This window comes from Helianthus annuus, chromosome 4, assembly GCF_002127325.2.
Source record: "Helianthus annuus cultivar XRQ/B chromosome 4, HanXRQr2.0-SUNRISE, whole genome shotgun sequence".
Classification (NCBI taxonomy): Eukaryota; Viridiplantae; Streptophyta; class Magnoliopsida; order Asterales; family Asteraceae; genus Helianthus; species Helianthus annuus.
In genome coordinates this window covers 48,793,708-48,821,473 of record NC_035436.2, presented here as the reverse complement: position 1 = coordinate 48,821,473, position 27,766 = coordinate 48,793,708, and the positions used below count along the sequence as shown (strand labels likewise).

The 27,766-nt window shown below is 37.4% G+C and overlaps 1 protein-coding gene across 1 annotated transcript in view; it reads right to left on the bottom strand.

The window, feature by feature from the left end:
* LOC110933381 overlaps positions 1-27,234 on the bottom strand; it is a 57,476-nt gene extending 30,242 nt beyond the window's left edge. The window contains exons 1-10 of the mRNA XM_035989305.1: positions 27,070-27,234; positions 15,918-16,336; positions 15,666-15,809; positions 15,262-15,590; positions 14,960-15,159; positions 14,291-14,848; positions 13,198-13,755; positions 12,105-12,662; positions 11,012-11,569; positions 8,880-8,963 (exon numbers count right to left, since the gene is read on the bottom strand). Coding sequence (XP_035845198.1) covers positions 8,880-8,963; positions 11,012-11,569; positions 12,105-12,662; positions 13,198-13,755; positions 14,291-14,848; positions 14,960-15,159; positions 15,262-15,590; positions 15,666-15,809; positions 15,918-16,336; positions 27,070-27,234 — 3,573 coding nt within the window. The remainder of the gene's footprint in view (positions 1-8,879; positions 8,964-11,011; positions 11,570-12,104; positions 12,663-13,197; positions 13,756-14,290; positions 14,849-14,959; positions 15,160-15,261; positions 15,591-15,665; positions 15,810-15,917; positions 16,337-27,069) is intronic.
* Positions 27,235-27,766: the final 532 nt, after the last annotated feature.

Sequence of the window (27,766 nt, the reverse complement as noted above, 5' to 3'; positions counted from 1 at the left end):
ATCACCTATTTTTTCATAGGTTTCTAGACGACAAGCACATAGCAATCCACAACTCATGAATAGCTGGCAGCTAAAGGTTGCATAAAATGTCCACAACATGGATAACTTCTGATGTAGCTCATTCTCTATCAGGTTAAGAGCATGGAACGAAACTTCACCTCGTAGGTTGTCAACCAAATCTACCTCATTGTGGCGGTTCATTCGTTTGCTGATACTTTCTTCAAAACTTATCTTTTTTTGTCTTTCATGCTTTACTACAATACCGTCGACGTAGCGCACTAGTCTATCCATATTGCTTTTATGTGTTGTAAGGTGTCTCTTTAAATCAGTATGCTGACTCTGGAATCTGTTGGTTGTAGTTTGATAAAAGTTGATGGTTCGATTGGTCCACACAAATATAAATTTTATATGTGATGGATGTAGTCATTGACTATTGACATAACCAAAAACATCTAAAAATATAATAGAACAACAATGGTCATGTATGTAACACCCCAATCGCGTAACATGTGGCGGAAATTATAACAACCCTCCTGAAATTTTTCTAACACCCTAAAATATATTAAATAATCCCAAAATGCCCTAAAATACACCCCGTTTGTGAAAACCGAGCCCAAAATACGATATAGCATTAAAAATAAAATAAAAATCAAATTTTTATGTCGCTCGCGGGCTGCGTAGACCTCTTAGGGATCTTACGCGGGGCGCGACAACTATGAGATCAGGCGATCCCCGGTGCTGCCACCTGTCATCATCGTGGCGAGTCTAGGGGTGATGACCAATCAGAGGTAAGGCCTACACTCCTACTACGCGGGCCGCGTAGACCTTAGTCTCACCTTACGCGGGCCGCGAGGAAACCAAAATCAGGCCCTATATAAGGAGGGCATCGGGCCTTTAGTCAGTTCGTTCATTTCTCGACTTTCTCTCTCAAATTTCTTATAGTAGGCACCATACTCGGGTATAATATCCCCCTAAATAATGAAGTTCTGCTCCGTTGTAAGTATCATAACCCCTGGATACGTATTAGATACGTTGCCCGATTGATCTAGGGTTCCGTAACGGCTGTCGTGGTTCTGCCCGACGTAGTCGTTGGAATGTCGTCTCAGAGAGGGTATTACTATTGTTAAAATGGGTTATTATACTAACACGTGTACATTTATGTAATTTATAGATTGTCACCAGGAATCCCTTACAGAAAACCTAAAACAGCAATGTGAGTAATCTCCTTTTTGCAAACTGTTTTTACAAAACCTCACACGATTAATTATATATTAAACAGTTATTGAGTATTTGTAAGGATACAGTTATCGTTGGTATGTTGGGGTTTTGTATACAAAAATTTGTTACTGCCTTGCGAGGGGTAACATTTCCACAAGTTGGGTTGACAGTACCGTGGGTGGTAATTAGTATGACTTGGAAACAAATGTAATTGTGCGACCGCCCTCAATACTGTACAATGGTTTTTTACTTAAACTTGATTAAACTGGGATTCACTCACCAGTATTTCCCACTGACAAAATATTTTTAAACGCGTTTCAGGTAACAAAATGTAAAAGCCAAATAGAAGCCAGCTGGACAGCACTGAAGGCTTGGAAAAGTGGCAATAAAGTTACCTAAAAATAAATAGATGTTTTATTAAATAAAAATAGGATTTATTCCTACGAAAATGTGTGTACTTAAACTTGGGTTTTATCCCATGTATTTAATATATTAAAAGTGTGGTATTTTACTTTGATAAAATATTTCCTAACTACAGTCCTGATGTAATTTCCGCTGCCAAAATGAATAAACACAAGATGTGGTACCTGAGCAAAATTCGCAACAATCTTGATTCATCACTTCACCTCTCTGTGCTTACTTGTCAAATTTCGGGACGAAATGTCTTTCAAGTTGGGGATGATGTGACAACACGAACTTTCGAGGTTTGTGCCAATAAATTCCGTAATCCTAACTCCTCATTACTCCTATTCAACGTTACTTGTTTAGATGTAACTTGATTTATGTGTTGTGCTATTATAATCTTATTAAACTTAAACGCACATTATAACCCCGTTGAACATTATGTCTTATATTTGGGCCACGAAGACGTCGGGCCACACTAGCTTACATCCTACTTACTGTTGAACCACTTTGGCCCACATATCATAAGCCCAACCCGCCACCTTTAGCCTTGGTATTAACAGTTTTACCTTTGGGGTTGGGGCAGCCCAACTGTATGGGCTTAAGCCCATTATGTTCGGCCAAAAGATTATAACCACCCCCAAACCTTTATCTTTATATTATGTTTTAGTTATCACCAAACTCAAAATAAAAAACCCTACTCTCTTACGAATGACGGCAACAGGAGACCCCCCCCCCCTTTGCCGAAACCTCTTTCCTTAGAGATCAATCTTGTGTCCAGCAAGTATTAATATTCTGGTTAGTCAGTTATGCTCATGCAATTCTTGATTCATTGTGCTCCTTTACATGTAGATAAGCATATGGTTATTACATGTTAACATTCTTAGAAATCAAAGATTAGGGTTGTTAATATGGATGATTGAAGTACCACTGGATGATTGATGTTGTTATCATTGTATGATTAATGATGCTTGGTTGTTTCTGTTTATGTCCAATGTGTGGCCAATCGGTATAATAATTAGTGGTATGCTTAATAATTAATAATGATCATGATGTACCATGAACATGTGTTGCTAGTCACAATAGGATAGAACTGTTAAACGAGTTAGGGTTCATGTGCACTAAATGATCCGATATGAGTGTGTTGTGAGTTGCATGTGAATTGAAGTATAGTTGTTGGCCAAAGTTTTATTATAAACAACTCATTAATCGGTCCAATCAGGTTATCTCAAGTGTTCGACCCATATATCAATTTGATCAGAATGCATGTGATAGATCATAAGAGGTCCAATTAAAGGAGTTATTTGCAAACTGCTCGGTCCAACCATTTTAGCCTATTAATTGATTGAGATTCAATTAAAAATTGAATTCAAAATATGTTTAACATATACATGTGAGGGATCATATAATAGTGGGTGTTTGGTTAGAACTTTTATTGATTATATATGATTAAGATGAGAACTGATAGTAAGGATAAGTCCATGGATTTGTGTTGCATGACCAACTGTTCGATTTAATTAATATATGAGTGATCGATATAGTGGCATGATAAGAATGATTGCATGATTGATCAGTTGTGGTTGGATACATTTAAATATTTGCTGTAGATAATATATGATAATTTGTATAAGAAATCATGCTCATGAATTCGATAATTTGTCCAGTGGGTAGTAATTGAAGAAGTTAATTAGTGAACATTCTGAATCATTACACAAATCGTTTGGGCCTTACATGCTAATTAGGTTACAAATCATTTGGGCCTTACATGCTAATCAGGCCGCATTAGTACATGGACTCAGATTGGGCCGCACCCTTTAAACCCATTTTGCACACACACTATTTCGTTGGGCCAAATAAATGGGCCACACCTGATTTAGAAAGCTTAAGTGGATTGTTACATGTAATTGGAACATAGACTAGCGAAGTTGATGTGTAATCTTGCATGAAATCTGTGGTGTGGACCAACTGTGTTAACTTGGATTGTGTATGACATAGCTAACGGTTATAACGTGAATAATTATGTGTGTATGTCATGAGTACCCCTAATGCAATGAGTGACGAAATACATGGGTATGAAACTGATTGTCGTTGATAAATCATGTTAGGACGTGCTTGATCAATTGGTATTAGAGTATCTAATCTTACCGAGCAAACCACAAGTGAGTTCATCTCTCTCTTGAGCATGCGTCACGATGGTTGGGACTGTCTTTGGGTATCCCTGAGTACTCATCCTATCACCATTAATGTCCCTTTGTGTTGTTTGGTTACCTGAGAGGTAACATGGTATTAGTTAGTAGCGCTACTTAGGTTTGGCAACCTCACCTCGTACCTGGGAGGATGGGTGTTAAACTAATGACCTAGTCATGACCAATGCTTTGATAGGAGCATTGGAGAAAGGGAAATGTAAATCAGAAGCCGTCTTGTACTCGGGGTATTATCAACATTAAATTCAATGGATTAACTAAACACTTGGTAACCAACGTTTTCGTAAAAAAATGAACTCACCAGTGTTGTCTGATACACTTGTTGCATGCTCGCGGGTCGTTAGATATCTTGGATTTGGGAACTTGCTGTCTGGAGTAGCTGGAGTGGTCATGGGTCGACTAGAGGGATTCATGTGATTGACTTATTGATTTTATACATTGGTTTTGAAACAGTTTAACTTTGGTTTACTATTTGCTTCCGCTGAACATATTGGTTTTCATTTAAACTCGTGAATGGTATTTTCATTAATAATTGAGGATTTTATTTCGAAACTTATATGGGTTCAATGTAATTAGTGGCTCGTCGTTGGTACGTCACACACCTAACAGGGACATTCCCTAGGTGGTATTTTGGGGGTGTGACACAAGATACCACCAAAATTGGCCGCAGCAGCCCGTTCCTGGGTTTGTTAGGGGACGGGGGTTGCGACAGAATGTGGTATCAGAGCTAAGCCACTGATTCAGCCACTGAAGTGTTCTGCTGACACCAAGATATTATCAAAAGTGTTAGGAAATAAATTACAAAACTACGTGCATAATTGTATTTTATTGTTATGTGTTATTTGACTATTTGTTAGTTTACAGTATGAGCGACCAAGGACCATCCGACGCGTATCGTCAGTTGTCTGGTTCGCCTAGAAACGAAGGCGCCTCTTCACAGCCTGCCCTCTCAGGGAATTCTGCTGATACTGTAGAAGGAATATTCGTGTTTAAGGCTGAGTCTGAAGAGCCATTCCCTTAGAAAAAGAGAGGATGGTTCAGTAGAGGGGCACATGAGTGTAGGAAGCGAATGAAAAGGTTACAAGAGCAGAGAGCACTAGCAGCCGCCAAAAGAGAGACAGATGCCCATGCCCAGGATATGATTAATAGGGGTTTAGCCAATTTCCATATCCTAGCAACCACTGCAGCCGACCCTAACCTGGAGCAATTGATAGCACCCGAACCACAACCACCAATTCCCAACCAGCCAATGGAAACAGAAAACCCCAAAAATCAAGTAGAAATGCATGATTTTAACCCGGAGGAGATACCTAGGGTACCAGCACCCAATCCCTTAGACCCAAATTACGATCCGTGGTGGGACGACAATAGGGACTATGTGCAACGTTACCCGATTCCAGAAGACATGCCCATGACGAATGTAGGAGCATACCCAGGTTTGGACCCTCTAGATTCCTACTACGATAGTGATCAATACATTAGGGAGATCTTAGAGAATCCTTACCCGTACCAGGAACCCGCACCCCAGATTCCAAACCCAGTCCTAGAACCTGCACCCCCAATGAGTGCAGAAAATGTACAAAAACTCAGGACATTTGGTGAGGAAATTTTAGGGAGTAGCGAGAGGATGAGACAGGTGGGAGAGCGACTCGTCTGGAAGCACGACGAGCGCAATATGGATTTCTGGATGAATCCATATCCGTAGAGATGATGGTGGAGATGGTCATAATAATAATAATAATAATAATAATAATAATAATAATAATAATAATAATAATAATAATAATAATAATAATAATAATAATAATATAATAATATATGTGTGTTTGAAAAAAAAACTACGGATGCCTACTACTAGTAGTGTAATTTTTATTTCAGTTGTATTGTAATTTTAATTTCCAGTTCTGGTTTGTAGTAGATGCATATATATATATAAAAGAGTAACTCGCAATGATCGATATTTTTTACCAATATTCGTGTTGTGTGAATGGTTGTATCAACTATTATTTTGTGATATTAATATGTGGTAAATGCTTAAAATTCAGATGGACAACGAAGTGAACCAGGAAAACCAGAATGATAATATTCAGAATGACAATAACCCGATTAATGAGAATCCAAACAACAATAACAATGGAAACCAAGTGGATAATAGTGCCATCTAACACATAGTGGCACAAGGAATTATAGATACAATGCCATTTATTATTCAAATTGTTAAGGAAGCTGATAATAAAAGCAAGCATAGCAGTAAGCGACCAACTGAACTTGAACATAGCGTGAACAATGGACCTATATTTCAAGCGCCCATTCCTAAAAGAAGAAGAACCACGCCTTATGGTTGTTCTTATAAAGAATTCTGGTCCTGTAAACCAATAGAATTCTCGGGCAATGAAGGACCCATTGCAACTCTACGCTGGATAAAAAAGACTGAGGCTGTCTTAAAAATAAGCAAATGTGCGGAAGAGGATAAGATAATGTTTGCTTCTAATCTATTTAAGAACTCAGCTTTAGAATGGTGGAACACGATCCTCCAGTCTAGAGGAAGTGATAGGGTTTACAACATGGAATGGGAAGAATTTAAGAATATGGTAGAAAGGAAATTCTGCCCTCCCAATGAAAAGGAACAGATAGCGAATAAGTTCCTGAACCTTAGAATGACTGGAGTAGATAGTAAGGGTTATACTACTTGTAGGATCGTTGTGCGACTTAAACGAGTCGCTCAGAAGAGTTTTGATCCGTATCAAAGGGGGAATTCAATAAAACGGACTTGATAACAGCTTGATTCACTTTAAATGTCTCTTATATTGATCTGATAGTATTACAGCACCTGGAGACAATTCGGCAGAGCTTCGCTACCAAATTCCAATCGTTACAAATGACAACCTAGGCTCTGATATATATAGGCATGGGCATTTCGCACGAAATGAACACGTTCCATTTCGTACAAAATTCTCCATTTCGTGCGAAATGGTCTTTATCCATTTCATGCGAAATGGTTAACACACAAACAAATCTAACCTTCTAACCTATCGAGCACTGGTTTGTCCTATCTGGTTACAAGACTCGATTCAATACAAAGTCAATAGACATATGCACTAACAGACTTCCCCTTGGATATTGATGAAGTCTTCAGTGTCTCTTCAGCATGACACATCTTCAGTCTTGATCAGTCTCCTTCAGGCTCCCCTTTTCATTAAGCTTTCGTGCTTTTGGGATTGACACCTGGCTTTCCGGTTACAAGCTCCCCCTTGCTTCGAGCTCGTCTTCAGACTCCCCCTTAGGCTCAGATGTCGGGATCGTAATCTGGAATCACATCTGCAACACTCAAACGTTTATAAGTAACAACGTTTTGAACATTCAATTGTCCAGGAATTGTGACCTGGCTCTATTAAACTTTCTAAATCAAGATCCTGGCTCTAAATATAATAATATGAATATATCCAGAAATACTTGGTTCACTCCCCTTATCAACAATCTCCATAGATTTGGCAGTATTAAGAATTCAAAATCGAAAACTGGCTCTTTACATATTTTAACAATTTGAGCATCCAAATCCCTCATAGTTAATCATCCAAGTCCAACTTAATGACCTTGGAGATTTCACAAACTGTTTTTTATTTTTGATTTTAAAACTACAAGTTTCAAATTAATGAACTTGATTTATTTTCAGAAACACAATCAGCATATTAAGATTTTAAAACTCAGCATCCCAGACATCGGTTGTCGAACAATAAAGTGAAATCAAATTTTTTTTGGAATTTTTCTGAAACATAAAGCAGTAAAAAATATTTACAAACATATTTACAGACAATATTTTTGTTTGAGTTCGTGTCAGAGGATCATATCAGTTTATGACAAATCACTAGTACCGTTAAGCTTTAAACACTTTAAGTTCTAAACGATTCACTTAGATTGTCAATATACTGATCCACTTAAATTTTCACACAAACTTCAATTGATTCGAGATACTAAATTAGTGTTTTAATGGACTTAACTTATTCGCGTGTCCCACCTCAGAATATACTCCCGTATCCAGACTCCTATATTCAGTCTTACAGGTGAATGTACACTAATGGTATCTATAAACGGGTAAATGCGAGGCCATGAGAGCTCAGGTTAGAACTTCCGTTCAGACAAAGAGATGATGGCTCGACTTTCGGTGTGTCCCGTTTGGGGATCATTTCTTCAACAGCACATGATTAGCATTTTTTAGTGTTTCATCATTTTTATGCTGAGGGTGGGCTTTATGAATAAAGCAGTGCAGAGTATTATACGAGGACTAGACTATTGCTCCCGCAAAATCAGAAGTCCCGGTATAATACCCCAGATATCATTACGCACAAAGACCTAGTATGTCAGAAATAGAAAGCCCTTTAAACAAGATTTCAGGGGTTACCTATATATCCGAGAGATGTAACCTACAAAATAAGTAAGTATTTGACATTTAGGTTTATATCTCGAAAACAATCTACTAAGCATGTAAAAACCTACTGGCATATCATCAGTGAGATCGTTTATCACATTTTAACATTCCATTTCTTTAGCGTACTGTGATTGTCTACTGACGTACTATCATTTCCTCTTTGTACACAAAAACTCTTTTTCATTTTCTCATGTTTTTGTCTTTTTCAAATTTTCTAATGTTTTTGTATTTTCTGAAAATCTTACTCCCCCTAAAATGCAAAACCATTTAAAGAAAATTTGACAAACTGACACTGATAGCTTTGTCTCGCCAACCATTTTCTTCTTTTCATGCTCTGCTTTGCAACACGTTATATTTTCTGCAAATGTACCCCCATGATTTACAACACATTGATTTTTTACAGTTTGAAAACCGTTTTTCAATCTTGTGAAATTAATCATGTTTGTTCCGCCGTGAGGGTTTCGGCATATTCAAGTAACATATATTTTTTTAGATTTTTTTTTAATTTTTGACAAAATAAAACATATTTTTGGTTTCTAAATTTTTCTATTTTTAGGGTTTTTTTTATTTTTTTAGAAATATTGTTTATTTATATACAGAAATCAAACAAACTCTCTGTTTCAACCAACACAGGGTTCAGCAGCCTCCTCTCCTCCTTGTGCCAGGCTGCTCCGACACTCCTCTTGTTGACATTCGATTATCTTCGGAAGCACCTGCACATTTACAATTACTCAATTACTTGAACAAATTAGCCCAGGTCTGTTGGACCTTAGGCATTTCTACACAATATACTTCATTCAACTTCGGAAAATCTTTGTCATTTTGAACAAAGACTTTTTCAACTTTGACTTCAACTTTTTCATCATTTACCGAGGCAATTTGTTTCTTTACAGACCATGTTTGACCTTTTGGAGTACCTCTTTTGTAAAAATGTGACTCTTTTTCAACATTTTGATTTTGAACAATATTTGATTTCCAAAACGGTTGGGGTTTTGTCATATCAACTGATGTTTGCCAACTTTGCGTTGTTCTGAATCTGGGTGTGTAAGAATTCCAGGTCTGTCTTGAATCGAATCTATTTGGATTTGATTTCCAAGTTTGATTTGAAGCAAACTTGTTTGTATTGTACCTCCAAGTTTGTTTCGAATCAAATCTGGTTGACCTTTGTTTCACATTCTTAGATTTCTGTTTTTGAACATCATCAGACTTCTTTTTCGTCTCAACATCAACAGGTTTCAGATTTGGACACTTGCGTGCAAGATGTCCTGTTTGATCACACTTAAAACATGTTCTTTTTTAAACATCTTTGACCTGTGGTTGTTGCTTTTTCTTTTGAGCATAGAAATCTTCATTAGACTGTCGTCTAAATTGGAGTTCTTTCTCTTCTCTAGAACTTGTTCTGTGAACAAAATTCATCTTTGTCTGATAATTTGATGTTTCATTTTTTTTCCAATTATGTTTCTTTTTATAACCCAACCCAGCCTTCATGTTTTTCTTCTTAAACCCAGGTTTGTTATAAAACGTTTTGTGACCTTTTCCAGCAAACTTTGGGATCTTAGATTTCTCAATCTCAACCATTTTGAAAACTTTGTCAATCTTTTCTGAAATCACATTCTGAATCGGGAATACAATATCTAAGAATAATTTGTCCGATTCAATCATGGTATAAACCAATCCTTTTGAATCCTCAATCAAATTTTTCTCAGATTTTGAGTTTTTCAGATATTCTTCATGAAAACTACCTTCCTTTCCATCCTATGATTCAGATTTACCTGTATCAACCGACTCTTCTTTCAACACACTTTCAACGACCTCACCTACCATCTCTAAATCACTAGAATCATCAGATTTGGAATAGGTTACGTCAATGTTATCTGGAAATTGATCTACCATGTTGAAAGCTTTTTCGACCTTTTCATCATCATAAAATGCAAACTTTTCCGGTGGAGGAACTTGATGAAACTCAGAACCAATGCCCTTTTTTTCTCAGAATCATCATCACCCGGTTTTATGTTGAAAATTCTTTAAAGCACATATGATGACGCATGATAACTTTTTAACTTGTTGTTATCCTGTTCTAAATCAGCAACCTGACGTTTTAGCTTAGCAACATCCTTAATGTAAGAATTTACAACTTGTTGCTTTATTTCATACTGTCGTTTAAATGTATCAGTTGTTTCAGAACAATATCTTAATCGTGATTGAACAAGTTTCATTTGACCTTTCACATCTTCATATGACTTTTTAGTAATCTGATAAGCCAATATTATTGAATCGTATTCTTTTTTCATTTCTTGACATGCAATTTCTTTTTGTGGACATTCTTCTGTCATTTTTGAAATTTTTCTTTCAAAATCTCATTTTCTTTTTCTAAATTTTTACATTTTTGTGTTATATTTTCATTATTATCTTTTAAAATCTTTTCATTTTCTAACATTTCTTTGTATTTTTCTTTGAAAACTTCTTCGATTTTAGTAAATTCAAGATCTCTTGTTCTAAATCTTTCATCTTTTTCAGTACAAGCACTGCATGTTTCCATGCATTTCTTGCACTGTTCAACATTTTTGTCTATGATTTCAGAATTAGAATTTGCCTCAGTGATTGACACCTCGGTGTTTGCTTTCATCTGCTTCTGATCAGCTTCAATCTTCTTCTCATCACCAGCATCAACATCAATATTACTATTCACCTCCAAAATCTCATCCTTCACTTCTTCTTCTTGTTTCTTCTTTTCTTTCTCAATCTGCTGTTCTTCAGTAACAGCTTCTTTCACAGTTTCTTCATTCACCACAACTTTCTCTTCCTTCTCTTTCACTTTTTCCACTTTCACAGCTTCGACTTTGACTTCCTCAGCGAACTTCTTCAAATTATCAACCAAACTCTCAACATTCTTCTTCATTCTTTCTTCATCCCTTTTCCTCAAACTTGATATCATGACATCTCTTATGAGTTTTTCCAGCCTTTTCACATATGTTTTATCTTTTTCAACATTTGAATAGTATTCGACGGATCGAGGAATTACTAAAAGAACATCATCAAAAATTATGTTCTTTTTGGGAACAACAGGTTCACCATTTCTGTTGACATAGCACTCTCGCTTCTTGTCCCATATTTTATAGCTGACAGCATCTTCATACTCTTCTTGCATTTCATCAATTCTGTTTCCAGCAATGCTTCTTTCTCTGTATGTTTTCTCATTCAGAATCTCTTCTCTGGTTTTCTCTTTGATTTCAGCAACAAAAGCATAATGTTTGCTCTTTGAAATATTTTTGCCATGAGTTGTACTTCGATTATCAACACGATCTTCTTCTGGAAGAATCTGACTCCAATCATATCCTTCATCATCATGGATTACAGCACATGCTCTTGGCTTCTCTTTGGGATTACTTTCAATCATTTTCGGCTCTTCTTTGCTACGGTGGTAAATTGCCTTTTGGTGATAATCATCATTGAAAGGTTTCTCAGTTTCGTCAACTTCAGAATTTTTGCATTCTCTTTTGAAATGACCCTTTTGTTTACATCTGAAACAGGTCACTTTGGATTTGTCGAATCCCAGCTTTGTTGACGGACCACCTATTGACTGCTTCCCAGTAATCTCCATATATCTCTGAGCTCTTCGAATGCAACTTGCTAGACACCAGCGTATGTCAATGAGTTCCATTTCTACTGGATCGATCTGGTCGTAATCTTCCTTTGTTAGCTCTGAGTTTCCAATTTTCCCAGACACTAAACCTTCGTATGACTCTAACATAGATGCCAGAAAACTCATTTGTTGTTTAGCTGCATTGATGCTCATCCTTCACTTCTTCTTCTTGTTTCTTCTTTTCTTTCTCAATCTGCTGTTCTTCAGTAACAGCTTCTTTCACAGTTTCTTCATTCACCACAACTTTCTCTTCCTTCTCTTTCACTTTTTCCACTTTCACAGCTTCGACTTTGACTTCCTCAGCGAACTTCTTCAAATTATCAACCAAACTCTCAACATTCTTCTTCATTCTTTCTTCATCCCTTTTCCTCAAACTTGATATCATGACATCTCTTATGAGTTTTTCCAGCCTTTTCACATATGTTTTATCTTTTTCAACATTTGAATAGTATTCGACGGATCGAGGAATTACTAAAAGAACATCATCAAAAATTATGTTCTTTTTGGGAACAACAGGTTCACCATTTCTGTTGACATAGCACTCTCGCTTCTTGTCCCATATTTTATAGCTGACAGCATCTTCATACTCTTCTTGCATTTCATCAATTCTGTTTCCAGCAATGCTTCTTTCTCTGTATGTTTTCTCATTCAGAATCTCTTCTCTGGTTTTCTCTTTGATTTCAGCAACAAAAGCATAATGTTTGCTCTTTGAAATATTTTTGCCATGAGTTGTACTTCGATTATCAACACGATCTTCTTCTGGAAGAATCTGACTCCAATCATATCCTTCATCATCATGGATTACAGCACATGCTCTTGGCTTCTCTTTGGGATTACTTTCAATCATTTTCGGCTCTTCTTTGCTACGGTGGTAAATTGCCTTTTGGTGATAATCATCATTGAAAGGTTTCTCAGTTTCGTCAACTTCAGAATTTTTGCATTCTCTTTTGAAATGACCCTTTTGTTTACATCTGAAACAGGTCACTTTGGATTTGTCGAATCCCAGCTTTGTTGACGGACCACCTATTGACTGCTTCCCAGTAATCTCCATATATCTCTGAGCTCTTCGAATGCAACTTGCTAGACACCAGCGTATGTCAATGAGTTCCATTTCTACTGGATCGATCTGGTCGTAATCTTCCTTTGTTAGCTCTGAGTTTCCAATTTTCCCAGACACTAAACCTTCGTATGACTCTAACATAGATGCCAGAAAACTCATTTGTTGTTTAGCTGCATTGATGCTCATCCTTCACTTCTTCTTCTTGTTTCTTCTTTTCTTTCTCAATCTGCTGTTCTTCAGTAACAGCTTCTTTCACAGTTTCTTCATTCACCACAACTTTCTCTTCCTTCTCTTTCACTTTTTCCACTTTCACAGCTTCGACTTTGACTTCCTCAGCGAACTTCTTCAAATTATCAACCAAACTCTCAACATTCTTCTTCATTCTTTCTTCATCCCTTTTCCTCAAACTTGATATCATGACATCTCTTATGAGTTTTTCCAGCCTTTTCACATATGTTTTATCTTTTTCAACATTTGAATAGTATTCGACGGATCGAGGAATTACTAAAAGAACATCATCAAAAATTATGTTCTTTTTGGGAACAACAGGTTCACCATTTCTGTTGACATAGCACTCTCGCTTCTTGTCCCATATTTTATAGCTGACAGCATCTTCATACTCTTCTTGCATTTCATCAATTCTGTTTCCAGCAATGCTTCTTTCTCTGTATGTTTTCTCATTCAGAATCTCTTCTCTGGTTTTCTCTTTGATTTCAGCAACAAAAGCATAATGTTTGCTCTTTGAAATATTTTTGCCATGAGTTGTACTTCGATTATCAACACGATCTTCTTCTGGAAGAATCTGACTCCAATCATATCCTTCATCATCATGGATTACAGCACATGCTCTTGGCTTCTCTTTGGGATTACTTTCAATCATTTTCGGCTCTTCTTTGCTACGGTGGTAAATTGCCTTTTGGTGATAATCATCATTGAAAGGTTTCTCAGTTTCGTCAACTTCAGAATTTTTGCATTCTCTTTTGAAATGACCCTTTTGTTTACATCTGAAACAGGTCACTTTGGATTTGTCGAATCCCAGCTTTGTTGACGGACCACCTATTGACTGCTTCCCAGTAATCTCCATATATCTCTGAGCTCTTCGAATGCAACTTGCTAGACACCAGCGTATGTCAATGAGTTCCATTTCTACTGGATCGATCTGGTCGTAATCTTCCTTTGTTAGCTCTGAGTTTCCAATTTTCCCAGACACTAAACCTTCGTATGACTCTAACATAGATGCCAGAAAACTCATTTGTTGTTTAGCTGCATTGATGCTCATCCTTCACTTCTTCTTCTTGTTTCTTCTTTTCTTTCTCAATCTGCTGTTCTTCAGTAACAGCTTCTTTCACAGTTTCTTCATTCACCACAACTTTCTCTTCCTTCTCTTTCACTTTTTCCACTTTCACAGCTTCGACTTTGACTTCCTCAGCGAACTTCTTCAAATTATCAACCAAACTCTCAACATTCTTCTTCATTCTTTCTTCATCCCTTTTCCTCAAACTTGATATCATGACATCTCTTATGAGTTTTTCCAGCCTTTTCACATATGTTTTATCTTTTTCAACATTTGAATAGTATTCAACGGATCGAGGAATTACTAAAAGAACATCATCAAAAATTATGTTCTTTTTGGGAACAACAGGTTCACCATTTCTGTTGACATAGCACTCTCGCTTCTTGTCCCATATTTTATAGCTGACAGCATCTTCATACTCTTCTTGCATTTCATCAATTCTGTTTCCAGCAATGCTTCTTTCTCTGTATGTTTTCTCATTCAGAATCTCTTCTCTGGTTTTCTCTTTGATTTCAGCAACAAAAGCATAATGTTTGCTCTTTGAAATATTTTTGCCATGAGTTGTACTTCGATTATCAACACGATCTTCTTCTGGAAGAATCTGACTCCAATCATATCCTTCATCATCATGGATTACAGCACATGCTCTTGGCTTCTCTTTGGGATTACTTTCAATCATTTTCGGCTCTTCTTTGCTACGGTGGTAAATTGCCTTTTGGTGATAATCATCATTGAAAGGTTTCTCAGTTTCGTCAACTTCAGAATTTTTGCATTCTCTTTTGAAATGACCCTTTTGTTTACATCTGAAACAGGTCACTTTGGATTTGTCGAATCCCAGCTTTGTTGACGGACCACCTATTGACTGCTTCCCAGTAATCTCCATATATCTCTGAGCTCTTCGAATGCAACTTGCTAGACACCAGCGTATGTCAATGAGTTCCATTTCTACTGGATCGATCTGGTCGTAATCTTCCTTTGTTAGCTCTGAGTTTCCAATTTTCCCAGACACTAAACCTTCGTATGACTCTAACATAGATGCCAGAAAACTCATTTGTTGTTTAGCTGCATTGATGCTCATTGCCGGAGAATTCTTCAAATTAAGAGCGATGTTACAGAGAACTTCTTCTGATTCTTCGGAGTTTGCTTTTGGAAAAGACGAATGATATCCTGGATTGTAACTTGATGAACTTGTCTGAGGTTCTTTTATCTTCTCACCACTAAATGTTGTCTTTGGTGAATCACCAACTTTCACCGAGGGTATGTTTCCTTTGTAATAAAGACCCACATTTTGTTGATGTGAAGAACCGTTCATCTTACTTTGTTTTTGCAACTCCAGTTCATGACTTTCAAATTTTTCTATCAAGACATCAAGAGAAATTGTATCATATAACACATCATTTTTCAATATAAACACAAACGTTTGCCACTGATCAGCTCGCGGTAAAGCTTCTATGATTTTATCGATTATTTCTTCTCGAGTTTTAACAATTCCAAAACGATCAAGTTCAATTTTTAAATGACCAAATCTCTCTATCATTTGTCGAACTGATTCACCTTTCATGCTATCAAACAAATCAAATTCTTTCTTTAATAAAGCAATTTTATTTTTCTTGATTTGTTTACCCCCCTCAGCTTTAACCCGTAAAGCTTCCCAAACAGATTTTGATGACCTGTCATGTTGTAGTAAAGCAAACATGTCATTTCTAATTGATGATTGAATTAAAGCAATCATTCTCTGTTCAGCTGCAAATTCGGATTTGTCTTCTTTGGATAAGCTTTTGAGTAGGAGATCTTCTCCTTTATCATTGACCGGCCTACTATAACCAAATTCCAAACAAAACCAGCTCTCATGAGCGTAAGCTTTTGCCCAGTTGATGAAACGTTCTTTCCACCAAGTGTAGTCTTCAATACTTTCGAGTGTTGGTGGTTTTGAATGTGTTCCATAGAAGTTATCATGTTTAATGTTTTCATTGATCGGTTTTGTTATGGTTTTTGGTGTAACAGCTGAGGTTTCGAAAGACTCGGATGTAAACGCCTTGTAAAACGTGTTGTAAAATTCTTCAGCCATGATGTGAACTTCTTGAATTACCTGGAGACAAACAAACAAACAAAATCAGTTTAAACACTTATCAATTAACGGACTTGAAATAAGACTCGGTTGGTGTGAAATGATCTTGACACGAATGATCTTCAAGTGAAATGGATTCAAGCGAAACAGCAACTTTCAAACGAAGTAACGATTTCGTGCGAAATGATCAAATGAAATGACACTTTCCAGCGCAATGGCAGTCTTTCAAGCAAAATGGGTCTTTTCGTGCGAAAAGACTCAATTCGTGCGAAATGAGATGTTTATTTCGTACGAAATGGTGTTAACAAGGTTGATTCCGTGCGAAATGAAGCTCGCCTATTCCGTGCGAAATGATGCTGACATCATCATATCGGCCAAAATTTTGTCCAATTGATCCGGTTATAGGTCGACTTAAGATCTAATAATTTCAAGGATTTGTTAAAACTATATTTCGCGTGTAATATGTGAAATTCAATCCATTTTATCCATAAAATCTTGATAAGTTTGAAAAAGAAGGTGTAGAAGTCAGAATTTCAGCTGAAATCGGTAAGAACTCTTCCTCCTGAGCTCTGATACCTCTTGTAGGATCGTTGTGCGACCTAAACGAGTCGTTCAGAAGAGTTTTGATCCGTATCAAAGGCGGAATTCAATAAAACGGACTTGATAACAGCTTGATTCACTTTAAATGTCTCTTATATTGATCTGATAGTATTACAGCACCTGGAGACAATTCGGCAGAGCTTCGCTACCAAATTCCAACCGTTACAAATGACAACCTAGGCTCTGATATATATAGGCATGGGCATTTCGCACGAAATGAACACGTTCCATTTCGTACGAAATTGGTTTCTCCATTTCGTGCGAAATGGTCTTTATCCATTTCGTGCGAAATGGTTAACACACAAACAAATCTAACCTTCTAACCTATCGAGCACTGGTTTGTCCTATCTGGTTACAAGACTCGATTCAAGACGAAGTCAATAGACATATGCACTAACACTACTACATTCTTTGAATATGCTAGGGTAGTACCAACCCTTGCATCCCCAGAAGCAGTATTAATCTCCCGTTACATCTGGGGATTAATCGGGAAAATTAGGCATGTAGTCAAGGCAGCTAGACCCCAAACCATAGAAGAATCTGTAGAACTAGCAAACACCTTGACAGATGAGTTAGTGCGTACACGAGAAGAAGACCAGAGAAGGAATCTAGCTCAGAGGCTTACCCAGGAATTTCGTTATGGAAATTCCAACCGTAGAAACGTAGGTTCTACCTCTGCACCGTACTGCAAGGCTTGTAAGAAAAAGCATTCGGGAAAATGCCCCACCTACTGCAATTTTTGCAAGATACCAGGGCACAAGGAAGAAGATTGCAGGAGGAAACCTAATAATGGACTGTGCTTCAACTGTGGAGAAAAAGGTCACATCAAGCCAAATTGTCCGAAACTAGTTCCAGCCATGGGTAACAAGAATACTAAAAATGCTAGAGCATTTGTTCTGACTGCAGATGAAGCCAAGATGATTTCGGATGTGATAGCCGGTACGTTTTTAGTTAATGATGTTTTTGCTAAAGTATTATTTGACTCTGGTGCGAACTAAAGTTTTATTAACACTTCGTTTTGCAAACTTCTAAATCAACCATTAACTAAACTCTCACAAGATTGTCTAGTAGAAACAGCAAATGGGGAAACCATTAAGATTTCTGAAATCTTACAGGGAGCAAGAATAGAAATTTTAAATCAAAAGTTTATTGCAAACCTTTACCCAATAAATCTGGCAGGATTTGATATTGTATTAGGAATGGATTGGTTAATAGCCAATAAAGCCAGTATTTTATGTGATCAAAAGTCAATCCAAGTAAACTCACCAAAAGTGAAAAGATCACAATTAAAGGAGATAAGCCATCTAGATCCACAAAATTCATCTATGTGATGAAAACAACAAGTTATATAAGAAAAGGATCATTAGTGTATTTGATTTCTATAATCACTAACACTAAAGGAAAAGAATTAAAAGATATTCCAGTAGTATCTCAGTTTTCAGATGTCTTCACAGAAGAATTAACAGGACTACCACCAGACAGGGAAGTCGAATTCAGAATCCATCTGCTACCAGGAACAACACCAATTGCCAAAGCACCTTGCCGGTTGCCACCCGCCGAAATGCAGGAACTAAAGAAACAATTAGACGAATTGTTGGAGAAACGATTCATACAGCCAAGTTCATCGCCATGGGGAGCACCGATTTTAGTTGTTAAAAAGAAAGACGGATCGATGCGTATGTGCATTGACTACCGCGAATCGAACAAAGTCACGATTAAAAATCGGTACCCATTACCGAGGATCGATGATCTATTCGATCAATTGCAAGGAGCTCGATTTTTCTCTAGAATCGATTTAAGGTCAGGATATCATCAATTAAAGTTATAGGAAGAGGACATTCCTAAGACTGCTTTCAGAACAAGGTATGGCCATTATGAATTTACTGTCATGCCATTTGGTTTAACCAATGCCCCAGCCGCATTTATGGATATAATGAACCGAATATGTAAGCCATATCTGGATAAATTCATAATTGTCTTTATAGATGATATTCTCATTTACTCTAAGAGTAAAGAAGAACATGCAAAGCATTTGCATGCACTTTTAAGTTTACTAAGAAAGGAAAAGCTTTATGCTAAATTTTCAAAGTGCGAGTTTTGGTTAGAACAGGTACAGTTTCTTGGACATTTAGTCGATCATGAAGGAATCCATGTGGATCCCACCAAGATCGAGGCAATAACTAAATGGAAAACCCCTGAGTCACCAACCGAAGTTAGAAGTTTCTTAGGATTGGCCGGTTATTATAGAAGATTTATTTGAGATTTTTCTAGAATAGCCATTCCCTTAACTAAGCTAACCTGTAAATATGTTAAGTTTGACTGGGGACCAAAACAGGAAGAAGCTTTTAGAATTCTTAAGCAAAGATTAACCCACGCACCCATATTAGCGTTACCAGAAGGAACTGAAGATTTTATAGTCTATTGTGATGCTTCTAAGTTAGGTTATGGATGTGTATTCATGCAACCTCAAAAGGTTATAGCTTATGCATCTAGACAACTTAAGAATCATGAAGAGAATTATTCAACCCATGATCTAGAGTTAGGAGCCATAATTTTTGCTCTTAAGATTTGGAGACATTGCCTTTACGGTAGTAAGTTTACCATTTTCACCGACCACAAGAGTTTAAGGTATGTCTTCGGACAAAAAGAGTTGAATATGAGGCAAAGACGCTAGATGGAAATACTTAGTGATTATGATTTTAACATCCAGTATCATGCAGGAAAAGCAAATGTAGTGGCTGATGCTTTAAGTCAAAAGTATCATGAAAAGCCAAAAAGGGCACGTTCTCTTAAATTAAATCTGCAAGTAGATTTAAATGAGCAAATTAGAAACGCACAAGAATCAGTAATCAAAGATGATACTGAAAAGTTAAAAGGAATGATTAAAGAGTTAGAACAAGGAACAGATGGAATTTGGAGATTCCAAAAGAAAAGAATGTGGATACCTAAATTAGGAAACCTACGCCACCGTATATTAGAAGAAGCCTATAAGTCTAAATATACGATGCATCCTGGAAGTGATAAGATGTATCAGGATTTAAGAAAGAATTTTTAGTGGATAGGAATGAAGAAAGATATAGCAACTTATGTTTCTAAGTGTTTAACTTGTTCACAAGTCAAAGCTGAGCATCAAAAGCCCTCAGGTTTGTTACAGCAGTTAGAAATGCCAGTTTGGAAATGGGAATTAATAACAATGGATTTTGTTACCAAATTACCCAAGACAAGGAAAGGTAATGATACAATCTGGGTGATTGTAGATAGGCTAACTAAGTCAGCTCATTTTCTACCAATGAAGGAAACTTTCAGTATGGAACAATTAGCTAAGTTGTATGTAAATGAAATAGTTTCATTACATGGAATTCCTTTATCAATTGTTTCTGATAGGGATAGCCGTTTTACCTCTCATTTTTGGACACGTTTCCAAAAAGCAATGGGAACCAAGTTGAATCTAAGCACAGCTTATCATCCTCAAACGGACGGACAAAGCGAAAGGACAATTCAGACAATGGAAGACATGCTTAGAGCTTGTGTAATTGATTTCGGAGGTAATTGGGATGAACACTTACCTTTAATAGAATTTTCTTAGAATAACAGTTATCACACAAGCATCGGTGCTGCACCATTCGAAGCACTTTATGGACGAAAGTGCCGAACCCAGTCTGTTGGGCAGAAATTGGAGAAAAGCAACTATCTGGACCTGAGATAGTGCAAGAAACAACCGACAAGATCATTCAAGTTAAGGAACGACTGAAAGCAGCACGTGATCGACAAAAGAGTTATGCAGATAATAGACGCAAGCCGTTAGAGTTTCAAGTAGGAGACAAAGGTGGTGTTTGTTTTTGTTGAGAAGTACTTCTGGACCTCTTATGTCTGCTTCACGCAGACCACGCGCAGACGTAGGAGTTTGTAGACTGTTTGTTTTTTGAAAGTGCTTTCATTAAAAAAGGTCTTCTAGACCTCTTCCTCGTGCAGACTTGAACTCACATCTTCAAGGCTCTTCTCATCCTCTTCTCTTCTTATCCTCTGCTTTTTCAAAAATCCCTAGCATGTTCCTCCTCCACACCTCCTCCTCCGTCGCCGCTACCACCCTCATTCCTCCCACTGGCGTCGTCTCTCACCTCTACTCTCAACCCAGAGCGTCGGTGGCCATTCCCCTCCTCCCACAGCCGCCGCGACGACCTCCTGCTCTTCCCACTGCCGTCGTGAATCCCCCATATCTCCTCCCACCGCAGCCGCGTCTCCCCCTGCTCCTCCTAGCGCCACCGCCTCCATCCCAAACACAACAGGTAATTCATTTTTTTAGGTTTAGGTTTGTGAAAATTGTTTATATTTGGGGGTTTAAGTTTATGTTATTGTTGGGATTCAACCAATCTTTTTATGCTCGATTTGGGATTTCATGGGTGACGTTTTTGAGATTTTCAAATAGAAATGCAAGTTTTGAGGCTGCACATACTTTATTAAGATCCATTTCTTCAGAAAGTGATACGGAAGCAATGAATTATATTCCATTACCTACAAATGCAATGAATTAATTATTTTAAGTTTATTATTGGGAAAAAAGTTGTTTTTCTTGATAGGATCAGCAGATAAATTTTATCGAATTTGCATAAATGGATTTTAAACTTCTGTGTAGTTAAAAAACAAACAGTCTTCTTCTTGCAGACTGAAGAGGTTTGGTCCACCTCTTCTGCAGAAGATGTCTGCAGATGTGGTCCGCAGACTGCAGACATTTTACCTCTGAAAAAACAAACAACACCAAAGTGTTGTTAAAAGTCTTTCCTTGGAAAGGAGTGGTAAGATTCATCAAAAGAGGGAAGCTAAGTCCCAGGTATGTTGGACCTTTTGAAATTATTAGAAGAATAGGACCTGTAGCCTATCAGCTACAACTGCCAGAGGAAATGGCAGGAATACATGACGTATTTCATGTATCTAATCTCAAGAAATGCTTAGCTGATGAATCACTGGTAGTACCTCTTAAGGATATAGAGGTAAATGAACAACTTAAATTTGTAGAAAGGCCTCTACAGATTGAAGACAGGAAAGTCAAGAACCTCAAGCATAAGAGATTAGTTCTGGTCAAATTAAAGTGGGACTCCAAAAGAGGACCAGAATACACATGGGAGCTTGAATCAGAAATGCAAAGGAAATATCCACACTTGTTTCAGTAGATCTCGAGGACGAGCTCTAAAATAAGGTGAGGAGGATATAACAACCCTCCTGAAATTTTTCTGACACCCTAAATATATTAAATAATCCCAAAATGCCCTAAAATACACCCCGTATGTGAAAACCGAGCCCAAAATACGATATAGCATTAAAAATAAAATAAAAATCAAATTTTTATGTCGCTCGCGGGCCGCGTAGACCCCTTAGGGATCTTACGCGGGGCGCGACAGCTATGAGATCAGGCAATCCCCGGTGCTGCCACGTGTCATCATCGTGGCGAGTCTAGGGTGATGACCAATCAGAGCTAAGGCCTACACCCCTACTACGCGGGCCGCGTAGACCTTAGTCTCACCTTACGTGGGCCGCGAGGAAACCAAAATCAAGCCCTATATAAGGAGGGCATCGGGCCTTCAGTCAGTTCGTTCATTTCTCGACTTTCTCTCTCAAATTTCTTATAGTAGGCACTATACTCGGGTATAATATCCCCCTAAATAATTAAGTTCTGCTCCGTTGTAAGTATCATAACCCATGGATATGTATAAGATACGCTGCCCGATTGATCTAGGGTTCCGTAATGGCTGTCGTGGTTCTGCCCGACGTAGTCGTTGGAATGCCGTCTCGGGGAGGGTATTACTAATGTTAAAATGGGTTATTATACTACACGTGTGCATTTATGTAATTTATAGATTGTCACCAGGAAACCCTTACAGAAAACCTAAAACAGCAATGTGAGTAATCTGCTTTTTGCAAACTGTTTTTACAAAACCTCACACGTTTAATTATATATTAAACAGTTATTGAGTATTTGTAAGGATACAATTATCGTCTGTATGTTGGGGTTTTGTATACAAAATTTGTTACTGCCTTGCGAGGGGTAACATTTCCACAAGTCGGGTTGACAATACTGTGGGTGGTAATTAGTATGACTTGGAAACAAATGTAATTGCGCGACCGCCCTCAATACTGTACAATGGTTTTTACTTAAACTTGATTAAACTGGGATTCACTCACCAGTATTTCCCACTGACAAAATGTTTTTAAACGCGTTTCAGGTAACAAAATGTAAAAGCCAAATAGAAGTCAGCTGGACAGCACTGAAGGCTTGGAAAAGTGGCAATAAAGTTACCTAAAAATAAATAGATGTTTTATTAAATAAAAATAGGATTTATTCCTATGAAAATGTGTGTACTTAAACTTGGATTTTATCCCATGTATTTAAATATTAAAAGTGTGGTATTTTACTCTGATAAAATATTTCCTAACTACGGTCCTGATGTAATTTCCGCTGCCAAAATGGATAAACACAAGATACCACCAAAACTGGCCACGGCCGTCCGTTCCTGGGTTTGTTAGGGGACGGGGGTTGCGACATTTACGGACCGCAAGGGTAGGTTTGAGGACCGTAAAGGCAGGAAGCTGTACAGACCGCAAGGGTAAAGGTTTGAGAACCGTAAAGGCTGCAGCAAGGTAAAAGTTTGAAAATTGACAGCTTTGGTCCCTGAACTTGTTTTATCACGTTTTGGCACTTCTAACACCCCGTTAAGCCCATTTTTAAGCTCCATAATGAATTCAAAGTATATTTAACTTGAATTATACTCAAAAATGTCGTGAATGTCGGTTCTTTTGGTTGTTCGGTTGCGTTTTTCGGTTAATTACGACAAGAGTCGTAACGAACGCGAAAACGAGCCAAATTGCGAAACGAATGGTATTTTTGCATTCCCATCACTAAAATACAATACTTTAATGACTACAAAAAATATTTGGATGTACGGATATGGTCAGAATGAAGAATATACGCGAAATGGCATACTTTAGCAGTTCTGATGCATTTAGTCCCTATGACCAAATAAGCATATTTTCACATACTGAACCCTCCAAAACTTATTCCTAGGTTATGTTAAAGGTATTTAGGGTATGTTTAGCTCATGACCTTGTTCCGGAGTGTATGTCTGAATTGGCAGACTTTCGTAGTTTGTCGTAAATAGTCATTGTACTTGTATAAACATCTTTCCGTCATCCCTAACCCTTCGAAACTTATTTCTAAGTTATGTAAAGGGTATTTAGGGTATGTGTAGCTTGTATCCTCATCCTGGTGTGTACGTTGCGTTAAACAGATTATGTTTAAGCATCGGTTATCGAATTGCTTTCAAAGAAAAAGTTTTTGAAAGCCCGAAATTTTGCACAAGGGTTACAATGTATATATGTATGTACAAGAAACTTACATGTACGGGAAGTTGCCACACGTGATTTCTACAGTGTCGCCCATGTATGAGTAAGTTTTCCCAGCCCTCTTCAGTAAAGGCTTTCTTGTAGTGTTTTACGATATTCTGTGAATGTGGAACCTCCAAAAATACTTGCAAGTGCTTGGAAAGATTTTCTCACACGTGTTCATCGGGGTTTGGTCTCTGTCTGTTGTAATGACACGCGACTTGATACACTCTTCCAACATAGACCTGATCCTCTCTAGGACCCATATAAAGTTTTCTTCCTGCTCTTTTAAAAGAAAGGCGTGAGCGACACAAAACGTCTGGTTTGTTGATGTCATACCCACAACTTGCACAAATGGAAGATCATACATGTTGGTTTTATAGGTCGTGTCGATCATAGCATATACGGGAATGCACGCCACATGTCGAAGGATAAAAGATGAACAAGAAAATATCCTTAACGACACTTATGGAGGGACCCTGTTGAGTGTAATAAATGAAGTGTTTATCAAAAAGCAGCTGTTCCAGTTTCTGCATAGGATACGTTTGTGGATCGATCCTTCAGACATAATCTTCTGACGATCATTGTTTATGTCTTTTGGAATACACTTTCTATCGAGGTTCAGTGTGATTATCCGGGATCTGTAGTTTTGGATGTATGATCTTGTTACTGGTCAGGCTGTGATTGTATGTGAAAACACTGAGTACAGGATTATGGATACTAGAGACTTGATGCGCTTTGGGGAGAATGATATTAAACTTCTAGCACAAACTCACATTAGAAGTGATCCTCAATATGAAGTTTGTGCTAAAAGCTTCACAGGTGCAATTGCTCAGATTATGATGTTCAAGTTATGGTCAGGTCAGCGCACAAGAGTAGAGACTCAGCTCTTTAGTTGTTGGAAGAACACTACCTGATCTACAAAAGAAGAAGCAAAAGAAGAAATACAAGTAAAGAAGGAGCTGTCAAGACAACATAAATATAGGGGGATATTGTAAGGGCATAAACTTGTATAGGTTTACGTTTGTCTTGGTTTACTTGTTTTAATTGGGTTAGTATAGAATACTGGGCTTGGTTAGTGTTAATATGGTCAATTGGGTTGGGGCTTATAAATAGGATGTTCCTTAGCTTGTTTTGGTTGCTGGTTGTTTGTGAAACTTGGAATTGTATTATGCGAGTACCCAACGACTCTTTGTAGTCGTGTGCTCCTTTGTTTAATCAATCGACTTCTCTTATTCAATCTTCTACATCTTTCTTGTGTTTCCGCAACTTGTTAAGGTGTCGTGATATCCGATTGTATTGTTTTATGGACTTACAAGTGGGATCCACAAGCTAATACTAAAAAACTAGATGTGTGGTGGGGCGTCGCTTAGCTGGGCGTGGTCAGCCATGTGTAATTTTTTTGTTTAAACTCTTTACTTTGAACCAGATAACAACAGCCCGCCACGTCACCACCCCTGCCCCACGCTAGGAAGAATATCTACGCCAAGCGGGCAATGCCAAGCCAAACGTCGAGCTGGGGTGGTGTAGCCTGGGTTAAACCCCCTTCAACGCCACAACCCATGCCCCATACCTACCAGCCTTAGTGTAATTATAGAGATGGAGGTAGAGATTTGATTGTGAATGCTCTAATATAAGGAAAATATAGAGGTGTTGGATATTAAATCGGACTCAAAAAACAATATATCTGATTTGAATCAAATTCAAATTCTATGAATGCGGTTTTTACTATTCGAATACGACACATAATTGTTTAACATTTGTGCCGCTTTCAGAATTCTACAATAGTCAACCGACATCATAGAATAACAATGAGTCAATTTAGAGTTTATAACGCAGTAACGAGAAGCAATTAAATGCATCAAATGACTCAGTGAAAATCAAAAGGTTCACGAACAGAATGGTTCAGAGAAACCTTAAAGGTCCTCTTTCAATAATTTAATAAAAAACTCCTATAAACAAAACATAAACATAATAATTATAAGAGCATTTACATTGAATTCCTAATACTCATTTCTATAATTACACTAAATTATTACTTTTACTCTCTTATTTTTCAGTAAATAATATTTTTTAGATCATTATCATTACATTTTTTCTCTCCTCCACTCACAACAACTTTAGAAAATATTAAAAAATTAATATGAGTAAACAGTATTCTCATATATTTTTACAAATGAATAATAACATTTTTTCTCTCTTACACTCACAATCATTCCTTATAATATAAGTAACACACTCAAAAAAATATAGGGAAACCTTTAAGAATGCTCTAAAAACCATTTGTGGTGGGCATGTGGTTGGCCAAACTACATGCAATCACATGCTCTACACCATCCCCTCCCCATGTGGTTTGGCATTTTGGGCAATTGTTCGTGGTTTATATCACGTAGAGAAAGAGAGGGTGATTGATTGACTAGTGTGTTAATTAATCCACTTTTTTTATTTTCAATCAAACTCATTAATTTCACATGTCTCACCACTACACCATTTTACCCAATTTTCAATCCTTGATAACGTGGAAGTCACATGTAAAATAAAAAGAACAAACCACATAAGGGACTACACATTATCTAAGGGGGTGTTTGTTTTTTTGTGAAAAACACTTCATAATCTCTTATGTCTGCCCCACGCAGACCACACACAGACGTTTGAGTCTGCAGCGTGTTTGTTTTTTTGGAAGTGATTTCATTAAAAAAGGTCTTCTATACATCTTCCTCGCGCAGACCTGGACTCACATCTTCAAGGCTCTTCAAGGCTCCTCTCTACTCTTTCAAAACACAATCACAAAACCCTAGCATCCTTCTCCAGCCGACACCTCCACTTTCTCCAGCCAACACCTCCACCTCCTCTGCCACCCCCACATCTCTGTTGACCCCTCCACCTTCTCTGCCTCCACCGTCGACACCTCCACCTTCTCTGCCTCCGTCGTCGACCTCCACCATCTGCCTCCACCGTCGCTGCTTCTCTGCCTCCCAGCCGATACCTACACAGAGTATGTTCTTAACTTTTAATTTTTGTCAAAAAAATGTTCTTTTTATTGTTTGTTGTTTGTTTAAGCATTGTTTTTTCTTTGTTTATGTTAAATTCAGATTATAATTGTCCTTTCAATTCTGATTTTTTGCTTAGTGTTAGTTTATAATTATTATTTTCTTAATGTTAGTTCATAAAGTTAATTATTGGTGTTTGTATTCTGATTTCGCTTATGATTATATTATGGAATATAGATGTTCAACTTGATGAATAATTTGATTTAAAATTTTGTTTGTTTGACTATAAATTGTTTTTCATCTTGATAGATTGTGTGAATGGAGTTTTTGTGTTTGTTTGATTACAATTGTTGTTCATCTTGATAGATTGTGTGATTAGAGTTTTTGTGTTTGTTTGGTTACAATGGTTGTTCATCTTGATAGATTGTGTGATTAGAGTTTTTGTGTTTGTTTGATTACAATTGTTGTTCATCTTGATAAATTGTTT